General features: G+C 44.7%; 1 protein-coding gene and 1 long non-coding RNA gene across 9 annotated transcripts; one reads left to right on the forward strand and one right to left on the reverse strand.

Annotated features, from left to right (window-relative positions):
* Positions 1-5,602: 5,602 nt before the first annotated feature.
* LOC102080803 (docking protein 3) lies at positions 5,603-15,561 on the forward strand. Of its 8 annotated transcripts, XM_019360557.2 has the most exons (10): positions 5,656-5,752; positions 6,522-6,770; positions 6,998-7,076; positions 10,556-10,806; positions 10,893-11,145; positions 11,897-12,012; positions 12,091-12,201; positions 12,304-12,373; positions 12,834-13,006; positions 13,617-15,561. In XM_019360557.2, exons 5-10 carry the CDS (start codon positions 11,124-11,126, stop codon positions 14,469-14,471), a joined length of 1,347 nt encoding a protein of 448 aa, XP_019216102.1. In that variant the 5' UTR covers positions 5,656-5,752; positions 6,522-6,770; positions 6,998-7,076; positions 10,556-10,806; positions 10,893-11,123; the 3' UTR covers positions 14,472-15,561. The 8 variants fall into 8 exon arrangements, with proteins under 8 accessions (XP_005461360.1, XP_019216102.1, XP_019216101.1 ...); XM_019360556.2 differs by having other exon boundaries at positions 10,556-11,145; XM_019360558.2 differs by lacking the exons at positions 10,556-10,806; positions 10,893-11,145.
* On the reverse strand, positions 8,445-9,608 carry LOC112847217 (uncharacterized). Its single transcript, XR_003220656.1, has 2 exons — positions 9,377-9,608; positions 8,445-9,281 (listed from the first exon to the last, which is right to left on the reverse strand). It is a non-coding gene; the product is annotated as an uncharacterized LOC112847217 (long non-coding RNA).
* Positions 15,562-19,441: the final 3,880 nt, after the last annotated feature.

Consider the following 19,441-nt stretch of genomic DNA (forward strand, 5'->3'; position numbering starts at 1 on the left):
CTCTGGGGGTGCTTCTCTTCAGCAGGGACAGGGAAGCTGGTCAGAGTTGATGGGAAGATGGATGGAGCCAAATACAGGGCAATCTTGGAAGAAAACCTCTTGGAGTCTGCAAAAGACTTGAGACTGGGGCGGAGGTTCACCTTCCAGCAGGACAACGACCCTAAACATAAAGCCAGGGCAACAATGGAACGGTTTAAAACAAAACATATCCATGTGTTAGAATGGCCCAGTCAAAGTCCAGATCTAAATCCAATCCAGAATCTGTGGCAAGATCTGAAAACTGCTGTTCACAAACGCTGTCCATCTAATCTGACTGAGCTGGAGCTGTTTTACAAAGAAGAATGGGCAAAGATTTCAGTCTGTAGATGTGCAAAGCTGGTAGAGACATACCCTAAAAGACTGGCAGCTGTAACTGCAGCAAAAGGTGGTTCTACAAAGTATTGACTCAGGGGGCTGAATAATTACACACACCCCACTTTGCAGTTATTTATTTATAAAAAATGTTTGGAGTAATGTATGATTTTCGTTCCACTTCTCACGTGTACACCACTTTGTATTGGTCTGTCACCTGGAATTCCAATAACATTGATTCATGTTTGTGGCTGTAATGTGACAAAATGTGGAAAAGTTCAAGGGGGCCGAATACTTTTGCAAGCCACTGTATCTTGTTGCATGCATGAGCATCTTTACCTTTCTGGACTCCTTCCTGGCTAAAGAATTGTATATTATATATTTAGAGCCATCCATCCATCCATTCGCTTCCGCTTATCCTTTCCAGGGTTGCGGGGGGCGCTGGAGCCTATCCCAGCTGTCATAGGGCGAGAGGCGGGGTACACCCTGGACAGGTCGCCAGTCTGTCACAGGGCTAACACACAGGGACAGACAACCATTCACACACAAATGGGCAATTTGGATTGATCAATTATCCTATCCCCACAAACTGCATGTCTTTGGATGGTGGGAGGAAGCCGGAGTACCCGGAGGGAACCCACGCAAACACAGGGAGAATATGCCAACTCCACACAGAAAGACCCCGGCCTGATGGTGGGATTGAACTCAGGACCTTCTAGCTGTGCGGCAACAGTGCTAACCACTGTGCTGCCCATTATATATATATTTAGAATATATCTATTCTTTAATAAATGCTCAGTAAGTAAAAGTACTTATTTAGCAGAAAAACATTTCCCAGTCTTATCCTGATTGTTAATTCTGCAGATGTTTAACTTGAACTTTAAATTTTGTTTGAAAATTTAAGGTAGTTCATTTCAGATTTATTTATATAGCATCAAATCACAACAACAGTCACCTCAAGGCACTTTATACTGTAAGGTAGATCCTACAATAATACACACAGAGAAAAACCCAACAATCATATGACCCCCTATGAGCAAGCACTTTGGCGACAGTGGGAAGGAAAAACTCCCTTTTAACAGGAAGAAACCTCCAGCAGAACCAGGCTCAGGGAGGGGCGGGGCCATCTGCTGTGATTGGTTGGGGTGAGAGAAGGAAGACAGGATAAAGACATGCTGTGGAAGACAGACAGAGGTTAATAACAGATATGATTCAATGCAGAGAGGTCTGTTAACACATAGTGAGTGAAGAAGAAACATCCAATGCATCATGGGAATCCCCCAGCAGGCTACACCTACTGCAGCATAACTAAGGGAGGATTCAGGGTCACCTGGTCCAGCCCTCCTGTCTCCCAAATCCAAACTGGAAGCTGGTTCCACAGAAGAGGGGCCTGAAAACTGAAGGCTCTGCCTCCCATTCTACTTTTAAATACTCTAGGAACAACAAGTAGGCCTGCAGTGTGAGAGCGAAGTGCACGTTAATCAAGTAAATCGATTTGTTGATCAATTATTAAGTCATGAACTAACAGAGACTTGGAGGAGAGAGACCTAATATTTAATAATCCACATTTCACTGTTTTACTCTTTGGTTCAGATGTGGATACTGTATTGTTCTTTCTTTGTGATTTTTTATGTTTAAGTTGTTTATTGCTGGTTTTTGGTTTGTTTTTTGTCTGTTTGGGAGCTGACACAGTCTCAATGGAGATGGGTTTTTGGGGGGGGTAGCAGGAGGAGAGAAGCTGCAGAGAGGCGTGTAGGACTGCAACTCTGCTTCCTGGTCCCAACTCTGGATAGTCATATTTTGGGGGGGGGGTTAATACATTTTTCCATATTTCTAGAAATGAGAGCTGCTCCATCCAAAGTGGGATGGATGCCGTCTCTCCTAACAAGACCAGGTTTCCTCCAGAAGGTTTGCCAATTATCTATGAAGCCCACATCGTTTCTGGGACACCACTCAGACAGCCAGCAATTTAAGGAGAACATGCGGCTAAACATGTGGTTGTGATTTCTCAGAGATGCTATTCTGTCGGTGGATCTGGTTCATTTTGTCTGTTTTATTTAACCAGACACTGCTGGAGCTAAGGCACTTGGTGATGTGCTAAAGGATCTATTAAAGACTTCATTTTCACATCACGCTCTAAGCCTTTTACATCTCACATGTTGGCTTTGGTGGTTAGTGAGAGGAAACCTATGTTAAGATGGTAAATCACAGACTGCTTGTTTATTTGCTAGCTTCATTTCCACACAAGGTGCTGATGGTAACTGATCCCAGTGCAGTGAAAGTAAAACTAGTGGCAGCTTGTCAGCAGCTCTTGTCAGATATCAGTGTTTTATACTAAATGTGCAAATGAGCAAACAGCCAGAAAAGTCTGCTGGGCTGTGTGTGTGGGCTAATTGGTTAATCCAAATTGCCCATAGGTGTGAATGGTTGTCTGTCCCTGTGTGCTGGCCCTGCGACAGACTGGCGACCTGTCCAGGGTGTACCCCGCCTCTCACCTTATGACAGCTGGGATAGGCTCCAGCGCCCCTGAAAAGGATAAGCGGAAGTGAATGGATGGATTATTATTATTATTATTGATTTATAAAGAGTGTCAGTTAATTTTGATTCTCTGGGAATCAAATAAAAGGGATTTGTTAAAAAGCTGCTGGTGCATCTCAGTGATGGTACCTGATCCATTAATTTCTTTCATCGCTGAATAATTTGATATATATATTTATAAAATATTTATAGTCTGTCTTGATGAAGTCCCCAGAGGTGCTGGGCACTTGTTGGCCCTTTTGCCTTCACTCTGCGCTCCATCTCATCCCAAACCATCTCCACTGGGTTTAGGTCAGGTGACTGCGGAGGCCAGGCCTCCATCACTCTCCTTCTTGGTCAAATAGCCCTGACACAGTCTGGAGGTGTGTTTGGGCTCATTGTCCTGCTGAAAAACAAATGATGGGATGACATGTCACTGTCGGTCCTCATGTGAGACAGTTTCATCGGAGTCTTGATGGTTTGTGTGACTGCACTTGGGGACACATTCAAAGTTTTAGCAATTTTCTGGACTGACTGCCCTTAAAGTAATGATGGACTGTTTCTCTTTCCTTAGCTGATTGGTTCTTGCCATAATTTGAATTCTAACAGTTGTCAAACAGGGCTGTCAGCTGTGTACCAACCTGACTTCTGCACAACACACCTGATGGTCCCAACCTCATTAAGAAGGCAAGAAACTCCACCAATGACCCCTGACAGGCACACCTGTGAGGTGAAACCATCTCAGGTGACGACATCATGAAGCTCACAGAAAGAAGGCCGAGGGTCTGCAGTGCTGTCAACAAAGCAAAGGGCGACTTCTAAAATATAAAACATATTTAAGTTATTTATCAGTTTTTCTTTCCTACATAATTCCATGTGTGTTGTTTCATATATGATGTCTTCAGTTTGTATCTACAATGTAGAAAGTAAATATATATACGCATATAGAGTTATGAAGTTTTGTATGTTAACTCAAACTGCGATCTTGACCTAAACCTATGCAAGTAATTTATTTATTTTTTATGTAACTAGAGAACGCAGACACGGATAAACCAATGCTACATATCCAGCCCGGTACGCAGACTTACATGCATGTGAAAAAGCAGTTATGTTTCTATTAAGGTACTGACAGCAGCCAACACCGTGTGTGTGATGGTGAGAGGTGGGATCCGAAAACACTGGATTATTTGACACTCCAAGATGAGAACATGTTGGAAGGGCTGACCTCGCTGTAAAAAGTAATTAAACGTTGAATTAACCAGGACATTTGTTTCTACCCAGAGACAATGAAAAACCAGAACACTGAACTTCAAGTAGACCGTCAGCAATAGATCAGAGGAGAAATAAGATGCTTTAATTCCTCTGGTAGGACAGAAGGAGTCCAAATTAAAACCAGGAACACTGATCGTTTAAAACTGTCCTCCTGTATCATCGGCCCTCTGCAGAGTGAGCCTGAGTCTTTAAAGTGAGAAAACTGACGGCATAGCAGCTTTTGGAAAAGCACTTCAGACTCCAAACACACAAAACAGGCTGATTAGACAGTTCACAGTTAAAAACTATTAATTAAAGAAAAGTGCAGAGTTCAGCTCGTTGACCTTTTACCCTTTGTGGTCTGAACACTGATCCTAAATCTGCAGCTGTCGGAGAGTCGGAGAGGCTATCGGCCGGTCGTTGCCCGTCCTTGTGGGGACAGATTTGTAACCTGCACAGGTCAATAAATTCACTTCTGTTTTATTGATATCAGGTCAAACTATGGCGTCATTCATCTCAGGACACTTTATATTATTAAGGTTAAAACTTCAGCCCCGCCCCCACACCCACGCGCCCCCTGAGTGTGCACATCTGTAAATAAAGCGAGTGAATGAACTGGTGGAGCTGAATCGGTTGTTTCAGGAGAAGGCTGATGGTCAGGATTAAGTGGACGAGCAGAATCAATACTGCAGGCTGTGGCAGATTTCCCCGGAGAAATGTTTGTGGGAACGCAAATTCTATTACATCCCTGAGCTGTCGTCCTTCACCTCGGCCCCAGACATGAAAAAGTCAAAATGCAACACAGGATTCAAACTCACAGAGAGAACACGCTGTGTGCTGATACACCTCTCTGCATCGAATCATTATTCATCTGTGGCTCTCTTCCACAGCCTGTCTTTGTTTTCCTGCCCTCACACCAACCGGTCGCAGCACAAAGCTGTTGGGGTTTTCTACTGTAGGGTCTTCACCTTACAATATAAAGCACCCTGAGGCAGGCGTTGTTGTGATTCGCTGCCATATAAATAAAACTTTTATTACACGAGGTTGATAATAAATTCAGTCACATCAGAAAATATTCGGAGGGTTCCTCAGAAGGATGTAGCAGCAGGTTTGGTCTGCATGTAAGCCAGGATCCTGATTATATTCAGCAGTGACCTTTCCTGCAGACTGTTTCACAACCCAGAGTCGTGTGTGTGTGTGTGTGTGTGTGTCTGTGTGTGTTTGTGTGTCTGTGTGTGTGTGTGTGTGTGTGTCTGTGTGTCTGTGTGTGTTTGTGTGTCTGTGTGTGTGTGTGTGTGTCTGTGTGTCTGTGTGTGTTTGTGTGTCTGTGTGTGTGTGTGTGTGTTTGTGTGTCTGTGTGTGTTTGTGTGTCTGTGTGTGTGTGTGTTTGTGTGTGTGTGTGTGTGAGAGAGAGAATGAGTGTGTGTGTGTGTGTGTGTGTGTGTGTGTGTGTGAGAGTATCAGGTGAGGATCATATTTCAACAATGCATCATTTTGTCCACACCCCATCCCGACTGTTCGTAGAACAAACGCTCTCACTCGTCTGCGTGACGGCTGAAGTGCTGCTGCTTCTTTGATGGACGCTCAGACCAAATCAGGGAAAGTTTACCTGCAACCTCACAAACCTGGAAAAGTAAGTACACCTTTCATTCCTGTTGTTTCTGCGTTGCTGTGAGGGTTCAAGATCCGACAAGGTGACACCGGGAGGAAGCTGTGTTTTCGATTCTTTTATGACTGTAGTCATGATGAGAAACTGACATTTCTGTAGATAACTAACTAAAACGGGACCGACGGGAGGAAGAAGACCATTTTGTCACACTTTATTTTGATTTGATGGCTGAGAAAAGAGAAAAACCAAAGATGGGATCTCAGTGTTTCTGTGGCTCGGGGAATTTGAGCCAACAAGTTGAAACACAGCTTCACATTCCAGCACAACACAAAGTACACACACACGCCGTGTGAGCTCACCGACTCCTTTACGTCACGCAGCACACCCACAACACCAACCCGAAACTGGGACTGAAAAATGGAAAAATCACAGATGATGATTTTACTGAAGGACGAGCTGCGTAGCGTTTACCTGTAGTAATGCGTTCCTGCTTTTATTGTGAAAGGACTGAGATCAGAGGTGAGCGCAGGGTCTGTACTCATGTCGGACACGCTGGACGTGACCTCTCTGATGCATGGCGGTCATAAAGGAAAGGCTCAGGGTGACGCCATCGAGGCAGAAGGTGGAGGAGTTTGTGCTACGGGAGACCAGGAGTGCCCACAGTGAAACAAATAAACACAGGATTGAATGAATCAAGTGAACAATTAATCAGTAAAAAATATAATTTTATATTTAAAGCATGTGTAAGTATTTCACTGTTTAACTCATTATTTCACGGTTTCACCCATCAAAGTCAGGGGGCGGGGCTAACCCTGATCTAATCCAAACCAGTCAAGAATACAGAGTTTGTACTTCGTAGTTTTGAACTTGGCAAGTAGAGTCAGGAGTCTGGGCTCACGAGGACAGGAGGAGAGCTCAGACTGAGACATCATCCCCACTTCCACGCCGGTGTCCACGTCGCCACGGAAACAGCTGTCTATGAGGTTTCATCGCATCGTGATCTGGGATTGATGCGCCATGACCTGCAGTTACAGTGACTGATGTAAATGACTTCATGATGAGCTGCTGCACAGAAGGATGCAATAATTATTTAAACTGTAAAACAATGAAATGTTTGAATATTTAAAGTAATGTACTGATACATATTTATTCATGTCATTTGGCACTCTGGGCCCTCCGTACCCACAGCCTTCTTTTCCCTTGATAAATTCTCATGTGGCGTGTCCTGTTTGTACGCAGCACGGCGCTCACGTCTCTCTTTCTCCTCAGAAATGGAAGCCGGTGTGGTTGTCTCTGACGCCCCCCAGCAGCAGTGCAGTGGGCCGACTGGAGATCCAGGATATGGGAGGTAAACAGCTCCACTCGTTATGTGAATGATGAAAATAACAGACGGACCATCCCTGTGATCGTTTCTTATTAGTTACTGAGCGCTCACATCAGTAAAATAAGACTGAAGCTCACTGATTTCACACGAAGCTCAGTTTATTTACAGTCCAGCTGAACTCAGACTGAGGGAGCAGCTGTTGGATCGTCTCCCTGGATTATCCGTCACATCACGATCACGTCTCAGGTTTTATCCTGTTCCACTTTGATATTTGAGGTGATATTTAAGACGTGACACTAAATGTCAGATTTTCACAGCTTAATCAGGTCAATGAAACGCTGTGGGGAGCTCCAGGGCTGTGCAGAGATGTTTGAAGGGCAGGTGCTCAAGCCCCCCCCCCCCCCCCCGCTGCACGTGCCTGCCGAGCTCCACCTCAGGGAACATTTACATGCAGATCCATGCACGTAAGAGGAACCACATGGCGGTGATTGGATCAGCAGACCTTGTGGGTTTGTGGCATTCATGTTCCACAGCAGACTGATGCTTCCAGGTAGGAAACAGGGGTTTATCCTTCAATTCGTCACCCATCAGTAGCTGGAATACACCTTTGTATTCCAGCAAAGATGTTAGCCTCCCGGCTAACATCTGTTAGCCTAGATGTTAGCCTCCTGGCTAACATCTTTGAGCGTGTTATTCACCTTTTTCTTACTTGCAGATTGGACTACTGCAATTCATTGTATTATGGTCTAGATCAGGCCACCATCCATCGTCTTCAGATGGTTCAAAATGCAGCTGCTCGCCTGCTAACTGGTACCAAACGGAGAGAGCATATAATCCCAGTTTTAGCTTCTTTACACTGGCTTCCTGTCTCCCACAGGATCCAATTTAAAGTTTTACTTTTTGTTTTTAAGTCACTTAATGCCCAAGCCCCTCCTTACCTGTCTGAGCTCCTCTCTGCCCTTGCTCCAGGAAAAACCATGAGGTCTAGCTCAAAATTAATGCTGTCCATCCCACGGACTTATCTCAAATCCCGTGGTGATAGATCCTTCTCTGTGGCAGGTCCCAGACTCTGGAATAGTCTCCCCTTAAATATTAGATCTGCACAAACACTTGAGCAATTTAAATCATTACTAAAGACACATTTTTATGCCCTGGCTTTTAACACACTATGATCCAAGCATTTTGGTCTTATTTGAATTAGTTTTAGTTATTGTTTTAATTCTTTTATTGTCCTATTATTGTTTTTTATTGTTATTATTGTATTACATTGTTGCTTTTCAATGCCATTTTTATATTGTTAAGCACTTTGTGCAGCATCGGCTGTTTGAAATGTGCTATATAAATAAATTTGACCTTTGAACAGGCGTTTGAGACAGATTTTACAAACCACTGTATTATAAAGGTAGAACATTTGAAGTGTTGGTCATAATCCTGATTACATAAGAAAGCAATGATCGCAGCGGTGGCTCTAAGCCCGCACGTGTAAACATGGACTCATTTCTTCTTTTCGTGCTTTGATGTTGATGCTCGATCGATTTACTGACACAAAACTGTGAACACAAAGTGCAAATTATAAAGAAAAACTCTCAATCATCTTCTGATGTTGTGATTCTCCAGACTTTTTCTTTACTTCATCCCTGTCCGACATCTGCGCTCCCTAAAATATTCAGCTTAAACAGAAAAACATAACTAATTAAATATCTCGTTTATGTCTTTATGCTAAACTCTCGTGTTCAGTGGAGACGCTCAGCACTAAAAGCCGGCTTCATATCAGTTCCTGGGGAGCTAAAAATAAAACTACACGAGCACGAAAAGACGGGGAATCGTGTCATGTTAGGCATGCTGGTGGTGTTGAACGCATGTCATGCATGCAGCGGCGGGCTGGGCATCAGCAGCTGAACGCGAGCACTGGATCTGACGCTTTAACAGAGCCCGGGATGAGGGCAATGTTATGTAAGGTCAGCAGCAGCATCTGTACAGTGAACACATGACATGCACGTTTTACATGAACGACACACGAACATCAGAGAAGAGTTTGTGAATGAGAACATGGCTGAAGGGCTGAAGCAGGCGGACGAACAGGATGGAAAAGCAGAGAAACTGCTGCCATCAGTGGTCAGTGTGTGCGCTTTAAAAGGTGCGATCAACGCGGAGACCAGAAAGTGTCCGACACGGAGAGAGCTGCTCGTCACAGAACCTCGGTGCTTCCTTCAGTCCTTTCTCTGTGACCTGCACACAAACACATGGCAGGGATGTTTCACTGTGGACGTCAAAGAGCAGCTTTAATGCTAACAAAGATGCTCCTCGATGCAGACGCCTCTCACCTGCAGAGACAACAATTCATGAATGATAATAAAGAAGATCTGAGGATGAGAACAGTAATCGCTCTGTCATCTGCAGACACACCAGCCAAAAATCCTCACTGCTGCCACATGTGCGACATTACTGACCCGTAGTGTTCGGTTTGGTTTTGGTATGGTGACGTTTGGTCACCTGAAACTGGCTGCTTTTCATCTCAGATTCATCCTGATGCCACTTTTAGGAAATTACGTTCAGCTGTGAGGGAGATGCAGTAAAATCAGCAGTGGAAGAGTACTGATGTTACAAAGGAAGTAGTAAAAGTACATATACTTTCAGAAGTACTTAGAGGAGTACCAGAGGCCCGGGGGAGCTGTTCCTGCACTCGTCAGGACCAAGAGCTCAGATGTTCTGCAGAATCTGCTGCAAACACATCAGACGTCACCTTCTACACCTGCTCTTCCTTCAGCTCTTACTGTGTTTCAGGTTTGGTTTGTAATAATCAGCAAGTCTAAATACAAGCCAAGCACACTTCAACCAAACTGAGGTTAAACATTGACTCAAGCAATGATTCAGTGTCCAAAGTCCAGCAGGTTTTGCTGTTTGTCTTGCAGGTGTGTGCACACAGGAATGTTTGAGGTTGCACAGGTTAAATGTTTGCTTTGAGCGCTGACTTTTGCTCACAAATATACAAATGGAGTAAAAATAAGTGAGTGCATTTTTGTATGAAGTTCCTATGCACTCAGTGTGTTTGAACTCCAGAAGGAAACTCAGTATTTCACAGCAGGAATAAAGCTACACCAACAGGAAATTATTTATCTGGAGTTCTCTCCTGCTTCTTCCCTACTCACTCAACCTGGATCTCTCCACGTTAGCCTGAGTTTAGAGAAAGTCTGCAGGGTTGTTGTCGTCTGCATAGAGGCTTCAAAGACAGAGGGACGGCATCACTGCTGAAAAAATACACCTGGCTTTAACTGCTTTAGCATCCCAAAGTTCACTCCAGGAAAATCATGGGAAACATCCATGTGCCATCCATCCAGTGAGCCGCAAAGCGTCTCCACCTTCCAGAGGTTCTGCTAACAACAGACATGCTGTGTTGCCAGGTCTCCTTCCCTGCTCCAAATACTCCAATTTCTGGAACTGGGATGCCAGTTTGGGTTTTCTTAAGTCTACGTCTTAAAAATTCTTCACTTTCTGTTCTTCAGCTTCAGTGGCCTGAGGATTTCAGCTTTGCTGTTTGCAGATGATGAGGTTCTTTGCATCATGAGCGCAGAGTGCAGGAAAGAGAAGCAGCAGCTCCAAGGCCAAGGCCATGGACCTCAGCTGGAAATGGGTGGTGTACCCGCTGTGATCCAGGATGAGTCGCTGCCTCGAGGTCTTGTTCACAGATGATGGAAGAGCGGAGCAGGAGATCGACAGATGGACTGGTGTGAACGCCAAACCGAGAGCCCTGAGTGTAAAAGTGAAGCTTTACTGATGATCTACAGTCACCCTCTGCTCTGGGTAGTTACTGATAATGTGAAAATGATCTTCCTCTGAAAGGTGAAAGGCGGAGCTTGGAGTACAGCTGCTACTCCTCCACATCGAAAGAAGATGGTGGCGGATACTAGGATGCCCTCTGGGATACCGGGAGGAAGCATGGAGGCAGACCTGGGACTGACTGAGGGGTTATATCTCAGCTGGCTTGGGAATGCTTGGAGTCCCACCGGATTGGCTGGAAGAGGTGGATGAAGGGGGGCGGTCTGGGTGCCCCCATGACCCAAAGCTGGATGGATGGACGGATTCATAGCAAAATGTATCTATAAAAGATGAATGTAGCTCTGATCTGAAAAGCAGCGTAAACCTTCATTCTTTGCCAGAAGGGGGCGACTTCTCTGACTGCAAAAATGATTTTGATTACAGGAAACCAGCTTCACAGTAAACCTTCCTGATGACTTTATCATGTCTGTCACTGGTCTCAGACCTTAGTGGATAAAACAGGATGTTTATCCTTTAAATTATGAGTCAGATCAACAAGAGTCTGCAGGCTAACGCAGGTCGAGCTTGTGGCTCGCAGGTCTGCATGAGAGCCCATCGTTCAGATCCTCGGTAAATCTTGTATTTACCGACTGCACTCAGGTGTGTTTGTGAGTATGACAGGATGATTCAGTGCTTAATCCTGTCTTTATAAACAGATTCGTCTTTAAATATGACTACCTTTTTCTTGTGACGAGTAATATTTGTGTTCAGCTCCCTCACACATACATTTGAATCTTACTTGGTTTTAAATCAGAGCTTAGCCACAAACACTCCCACACCTGCGAGTGGAAGTATCGCCTGCGGCGCTTTGACATTCAGGAAAACATGTCGCCTCACGTTTCTCCACCCAGAGAAGAATCGTGCGCTCTGAGCAAAGACTCGTTGGGTGGAAACAGCTGCAGTGCAGAGTGCACACGAAGCTTATTGTTTGAACTCGCTCTGTTTGAGAAGAAGCTGTACAGGCCGCGTGATTTTCTCCGCCGACTCAGCTGTAACTCTCTGCCTGTTTGTGCACCTGTGTCCTGCAGGGGGTGATCTCGCCACTGGGGTCAGAAAACACGGGGACCGGAGGGTGAAGGTGGTCCGACTGTCTGAGCTGATCAGCGTCCTCAGACTCCCCCCGAACGCTGAGGCCTGCCCCATGGTGAGCCGTCCCGCTCGTCTCTCACGTTTCCACTCGTCAAAAGTCGAAAAGACGCTTAAAGCTGCTTTGTGTCTGCAGGAGAACATGTGGGCGTTCTGCGTGGAGACTCAGGACAGGACGATGGTGTTCGCCGCACTCAGAGACGACTGTGCCGACTGGGTGGACAAACTGTGCCAAAGCACGTTTCAGGTGTGAAGGACACAAATGTTCCTTCTTTTTACGTTTTACACAAATGTGCAGCTTTATGATTTCACAGCTAATTATTTAAGTTTGCTTCATTCGCTCTCTCAGAAAGGAGGCCGTCCACGCTTGAATCAGCCCCAAATGGAGGAGAACCAGATATACGTCTCAGTAGAAGAAGGTAAATTCTTTCTTTGCTTTTGTCTTCTCCAAATACTCAAGTCTGGTTAAGAGCGCCCCCTATGGAACAGGACGAGCAGTTATTGCATCCCTCAGTTCTGACACGTTCACATAAACGTGAGTTTGGGAAAATATGAACATTTGACACACGCTGAGCAAACAGTGAGCTACAGGGATGTACACGATACTGCAGAAATGTGCAGCTCACTCTGGCTGCTCAGTAAAAGTGGACCGTAATAACCTTCCTAACATTCAACATGCACTCTGACGTAGTGTTCAGAAACATCTTTAAAGGAGCAGAGAGAGGTTGAACCTCTCACTTTTTGCTCATGCTGTCAGTATTTATTAATTGTGTGAGCAAAATTTCGTGCATGTATTTAAACTGTGTTAAATTATCACATCACTGTTCTGCTTTGCTTTATTTGCAAAGTAATGAATGACAACACACTTCTTCTTTACAGCCTCTGAGTTCTGGGTGGCGATTCAGAGGACAGAGGCAGCGACCCGCTGCGGCCTGCAGGGGGCGTACTGGCTGCAGGTGGGGCGGGAGGCACTGCTTCTGAAAGAAACCCAGAAGAAGAACGTTGTCCACGAGTGGCCATACGAACTCCTGAGGCGATATGGGAATGATAAGGTGTGTGCTCCTCATGGTCATGCGTTAAAGGTGCTTTTTTTAATCACCTGCTGCATGTTATTATTAAATCTTTCACCACAGGGGGGCACCATTGTACCAGACTGTAAGGAGAAGCAGGAAAATTCAGAATTTAGCCTGAAATCGGGACTCAAGCCCCACAGCAGGGAGGTGTTGGAGCTCTTTTTATGGAGCTGCTTCCACAGTGCGAATCGATATTGTCTGCAGGCGTGCGCCTGAACAGAAAGAGAGCAAAAATGTTAGCACTCTCCAGGAACCGTGCAGATGGTTGCCTGTGTTTCACTTTTATCATTTATATAAAATGATAAAATCTGGTTGTGTTTGGTGATAATTCTTCAGCCATATCTCGCTTCCACATGAGTGTGGATATTAGCGCTTCCTCTCCTGCTGGGTGCTGTATTAGCTTGCTGCGCTATCATGTGGTAAAAAACGGTGTTACAGAAAAGTCTGGCTCTCATGCTCTGATGTTTTCACCTGAAATTCACAGCTACTGTTTCTTCACATTCTCGTTAAAGTACAGTTCATGCTGGAAGGTTTAAGTGAAACTGAAGCTTCACAAGTGTAAGACGTTTATTTTCTCTCTTCCTCCCAGCTGACCCTAACCATCGAAGCGGGGCGGCGCTGCGACTCCGGTCCTGGAGTGTTCATCTTTGAGACGCCGCAGGCCGAGAAGATATTCACCCTGATTCAGAGCACCATCAAACTGAAGACTTCATCAACCAACCAAAACCCAGAGGGAGAGAAGGTTGTGGTAACCAACATACAGGCTCATTCGCCCCTCCCCAAAGTCCCCGATATGACCAACATAGCCGCCATCCTGGAGAACAAACTGAGGACAGAGGAGAGCAAAGAAGAGAGCGCACATGCGCGAGAAGATCAGCCGCCTCCTATCACCCTCATGCCACTCCCACTGGTCCCTACGTCTGATGGCTCCTCTGCAGGTAACCATGGAGACCAGTCAGAGGCCATATACGCTAATCCGAGTGACTGCATCCGACCGGTGACGAAAACCCCGCCTGTCAGAGCCACGTATATCGACCCTGCGAGCGTTCTTCCTCTCAAACCCCCATGTGGCGCTCCGCATCCCCCCCCTCGTGCCGACGACCCGGATTCGGTCTACTCGGAGGTGTACGACAAGATCAGCCCTCACCAGAACAAAGACAACGTCCTCCAGAAAAAAGAAGAAATGAAGGTTTCTGCAGAGGGTGATCCCGTCTACGCCCAACCCAGCAGCCGGAGCAAAGTGTCTCTGAAAAGTGAAGCCAAGGCCGACCCCTTTGCTCATCTTTACGCTCATGTCTGTAAGAAAGCACCATCGTCTAGCCCCTCGTCATCCAATGAGAGCACCCCTTCCTCCTCCTCATCTCCTATCGCCAACACGAGCACAACAAAAGCCACGGATTGTTCGCTTGATGATGTAATCTATGAAAACCTGGGCATCATTTAACTGTGGTGTTTAGAAGACTTCTGAAACCATCAATGACATTCTTCATAGTAAAATTGTTTGAAAAATCTGTTAAACTTGGCCGTGTTACCGCAGCAGATATGTTGTAGGCTAACCACAGACTGTAGAACTTTGGGACTGGACGTCAGAGGAACTGCTGGTTTTGTAAGGTCAGGGATCAGATGGCCTCACTTTTCGGCTTCGCTCTGTTTGAGAAACTTCTTGCTCGCTTCCTAAAATATGAATATTTAATCATTAAGACAGGTAAATAAATAAACCTGCATGAATGTGCTTTATGTTAATGCATCTGTTTATCTGCATATTTATAAGTTTAGCACTCCTGTGTTGCATATTCATACTCTGACTGATATTTCCACAAACACTATAGTATTATTTTACATATAAAACTGTAAACATGCTTGTTTGGTTAAGATGAACAAATGTATGTATGTCCCAGACTCATGTTACATACATGGGTCCTACTATGTTTCTGTGTAAATATAGGAGATATAACAGGTATCGCCATCATCTGTTACCGTAAGTGTTATTGTGTTTTATTCTAATATTGTGCTTTAAATAAAACAAATATGTTACATTTTTGTTCCACTGAAGGAATCCCGGTGTTTTTAACACTGTGTTCACAGTTGTGTGGACAGATGATTTTATATATTTGTACATTTGGGAAGTTCCCATAAACAATTGGGAAAGTTGGAGTGTTGGCGTCGTGTTCAAACACCTGATGAATCAGGGAAAATATTTACCATACTGCACCACTGCCTCCTGAGAAACTCCTGGCGCCCGTCACTTTCAGTCAAGACCAGGTTCATTGACAAACAAGAAGGAGCAGACGGGGTGAGTCCCCATGTCCTTGAGACCCCCCAGCTTTGTGGAGTCTTTCATAAACTATTCATGTTGAGTCTGAGTCTGCAGAGGGTCCCAGTGCTGTGGAAGACATCACACCTCGTCCCTCTACCAAAGACGCCATGTCCCAGTGGCCCCAGGATTACAGTCTGTGGCACTGACCTCCCACGTCACAAAGACCTTGAAAAGACTCATCCTGGACCATCTCCGACCTATCAGCCCCGTCAGGACACATCAGGATCCCCTTCAGTTTGCTTACCAGCCCTGCGTCAGAGCTGAGGACGCCATCATCTACCTGCTCGGTCGAGTCTTTGTCCACCTGGACCAGCCGGCGAGCACTGTGAGGGTCATGTTTTTTGACGTTTGCAGTGCATTCACTGGAGAGGAGGATGTTGTCCAAGATGAGGACAATGATGGCTAACACCTCCCACCCACTCTGTAACATGCTGGGAAATCACAGGTGCACGTTCAGTGAGAGACTGAGATTACCCATAATGCACCACTGAACGACACAGGAAATCATTCCTGCCGGTGGATCTCTGCACAACTCCTCCATCTAATGCACAGCACACAGTGCAGCAGTTACAGCCTGTAGCACGTCCTCCACAGTGGAAATAACTAAGTTTCTCTGTAAGAATCTGGATGTTTATAACTCCGATATTTGTGCATATTAGAGATATTTCTTATACAGTATATTGTAAACTTTGTAATATATTGTATTATTTAATTAGTTCAGTGTGTTACTGTGTTTGCTGTCTTGGAGTGATTGTGACCACAAAATTCCTTGGGGATTAATAAAATATTATGATTCTGATTTCATTGTATGAACTTTCTTTGTTCACGGTGCAAAATCACACGTTATACATTCGTCTGTGAAGGTTCTCAGTCATCCAGGTCATCGTAGTCAAAGGAATTTGAAAAGAAAAGCGTCTGGACCTCTACATCGGAGAGACCAAACAGCCACTTCACAAGCGCATGGCACAACATAGAAGAGCCACCTCCACAGGACAGGACTCAGCAGTCCATCTGCATCTAAAGGTCAAAGGTCACTCTTTCGAGGATGCCAATGTTCACATTTTGGACAGAGAGGACAGATGGTTTGAAAGAGGAGTGAAAGAGGCCATCTATGTCCACTGTGAGCGACCATCTTTGAACAGAGGCGGTGGTTTACGACACCAACTGTCTGCCATCTATAATCCAGTTTTGAGATCCCTCCCCAGACGCCTTAACGCCCACTCACATCCTGGGCCATCTGACCTCAGGAAATCACATGATAGGGTGGGCTAGGTTTAGAGCTGGGCGATAAAACGATAACGATATGTATTGCGAAATAACTTTTTCTCGATAGAAAAATTAAACTATTGCGATAGACCTCATCTCGCTTGTCCTCTTAAAAAAAAAAAAAAAACAGCCAATCCAAATTAAGTAGTGCAGAGCCGAACCAATCACAGCCGCAGCGTCAGGTCACATGACTTGTTACGTACAGCACAAGCGCCAAGGCGCACATGTGTATTTGTTTTTGCAGCCGGGCCGCCCAGGTAATGAAGGAAATGAGTTTGCCGACTACAGAAAAATCAACCGAGAGCGTGAGCGAAGGTTACCGAAGAAAAAACAGATGATGGTTCCAATTCTGGAGAGATTGCTAAACGGAATGGCCACAGAAGTTCCGTAGTGTGAAGGTATTTCGGCTATTTCAAGTCTGACAAAAAACAGAGTAGCGCGCACTGTAAATTGTGCCGAAAGCAAGTCTGGATATACAATAAAGCGGTGCATGCTCAATCTCTGACTGAAAGCGCTAATTCGTCATTCGGCTTTTGTCAGACTAAAGTAACTGTTAAAACTGTTTGAAAAGCTAAGCTATACAACAAGGAGAGATTGATGCTACGTCCACACGTACCCGGGTATTTTTGAAAACGCAGATTTTTCTATGCGTTTGCACCTTTCGTCCACACGTAAACGGCGTTTTCAGTCACTGAAAACGGAGATTTCTAAAAACGCCTGCCAGGGTGGATATTTTCGAAAACTCCGTTTTTGCATTTACGTGTGGACAAGAAAAACGGAGAAAACGCAGCGTCAAAGGTGTGCGCCTTTTTTGACGTCACACTGTGCGCCACGTTATTGTTTCGGTGAAATGAATTTCTACAATACTGTTACTGTTAATTTTACTCTCTGCAGTGTTTAAATGCTTACATATACACACATAGTTACTGTCCCTCCACACATACCACTCGGTTCTGTTTCTATGCCCCATCTTTGTTTACTATTTCCTACCGAGGCTTCTAGACTTCTGATTGGCCAACATTTCTACACGGTTAGGAATATATCGCCACCTGTTGCTTTGGCATGTTCCTAGCAGCGTTTTCCTTCATTTCTGCGTTTACGTGTGGACGGGATTATTTTTTTAAAACGAAAACGGAAAATCTCCGTTTTCAAAAATACCCGTGTACGTGTGGACGTAGCCTGAGAATTTCCTTTTAGTTCTCAGTTTATTTGATATTGACAAAAGTTAGTCAATTTTGTCTGTTCTTCTGTAAAACGACCTAAGATTTATTTTTAGAATTAAAATTTTGTTTCTAAGTGGAATTGACAATTTAGTAGTCTGTTTTGTTTGTTCTATTTTGAAACTTAAACGCTTTAGCGGCTGCCTTTTGTGTAGTTTACAATATTTGCCTTTATCTGAAACTGAAGTCTCATGTTCCTTAAGTACATCTGCCCTGTTGAACTTATTATGGGAAATAAATATTTTAATTAAAACAAGCTGCTAATTATTTCACATTTTACTTGTGAGCAACGGCACATTTAAATCTCACAAATATAGTTATTTGGCTTATATCGTGATATATATCGTTATCGCCTGAAATGAAAAAAACATATCGTGATATGAAAAAATCTTATATCGCCCAGCTCTAGCTAGGTTTCACAATGAGCTCACCCGAAACCCTGGCTGATCAGGTACCACACCCACTTTCACACCTTGGCTCATGTGATTAGAGGATCACCAGGGGGTCCTTTGTCCCTCTTTGGGGGGAGACTCCCACTGGGTTTAAATCTGGGACTCTCGGCCATTTGACCTTAGAACTGAAGAAGCTTCTCAGATGAGAGGTGAAACGTCTTCAAGAAGTCCAGACGCTTTTCTTTGCAAATTCCTTTGACCACGTTATACATTCATTTATTTTCTTTAAATTTAATCGACGTAACAACCTAAAGCAACAAAACCAGAAACGTGAGGATGGGAGGGTGGAGACAGCCGGATGCACTGATGAACTTTGACCAGCAGGGGGGGACGTGCAGCATGCACGGCTGAAACAGGAAGCCATCACATGATGTGCTTAGACATGTACTTCACTTCTTTAGCACAAGGTGGCACTGCTGGATTTTCCAAAACTCCAACATGAACTGTAAATATAATTTGTGGTTATACAGTGAAACAAAACCTTTGTGCATAAAATGTTTTGCTTTTAAATTACTTTTCTTTGACTCAGTTAATAGAAAAAGATAGATTCACAAAACAGGACTGCTTCATATGTGACGGTGGAGGCGCCTAAAACTGTAGATTTGGATCTCTGTGCTCTGGTCTGGACGCACACCTGAGGCCGTTGAGGGGAAACATAACCCTCTGAAACTTCAGCCTTTCTTTTATAAATCAAATGTTCGTCACATTGAGGTTATCTGCTCATCCTGTGCAGACATGCTGCAGAGATGATCCGGTGACAGCTTTCTGTGACTGAAGCCGAACTAATGAGCGATAATCCTAAAAGAAGTTCAAGATGCAAAACCATCAGGTAATGGTACGAATAAAAGATGATGTAGCTTTAGTCCTCGTTTCCTAGAAGACGTCAGCGCTTACTCAAACCTGCTGACTGCTCAACTGCAGCCAGTTTTTTTGGACGTTGTAATGCATAAATGTGACCACAAGATGGCGCTGTTACAGCCTTTATCAAGAGGGGCTTGGTGCTCGTGTTCAGTTGGGCCTTTAGAGTTTTCGTGTCCTCCCTGTGCCAGCGTGTTGTTTCCTTTCCTTGGATAAAGGCCTGCATGAAGCAGGTGAGATCACGTGACTTCTAACTTTACCTTTGGTATGAGGCCTTCGTGTATAAACATCCTTCGTAACT

The sequence above is a fragment of the Oreochromis niloticus genome, linkage group LG6 (assembly GCF_001858045.2).
Source record: "Oreochromis niloticus isolate F11D_XX linkage group LG6, O_niloticus_UMD_NMBU, whole genome shotgun sequence".
Lineage (NCBI taxonomy): Eukaryota > Metazoa > Chordata > Actinopteri > Cichliformes > Cichlidae > Oreochromis > Oreochromis niloticus.

Excerpts from the sequence above, each read along its gene's own strand:
- LOC102080803 (XM_005461303.4), top strand. The coding sequence starts at position 5,696 with ATGGACGCTCAGACCAAATCAGGGAAAGTTTACCTGCAACCTCACAAA. Across the intron at positions 7,077-11,896 it reads GGAGATCCAGGATATGGGAG|GGGGTGATCTCGCCACTGGG; the intron begins GTAAACAGCTCC and ends TGTGTCCTGCAG. Across the intron at positions 12,013-12,090 it reads ACGCTGAGGCCTGCCCCATG|GAGAACATGTGGGCGTTCTG; the intron begins GTGAGCCGTCCC and ends TTGTGTCTGCAG.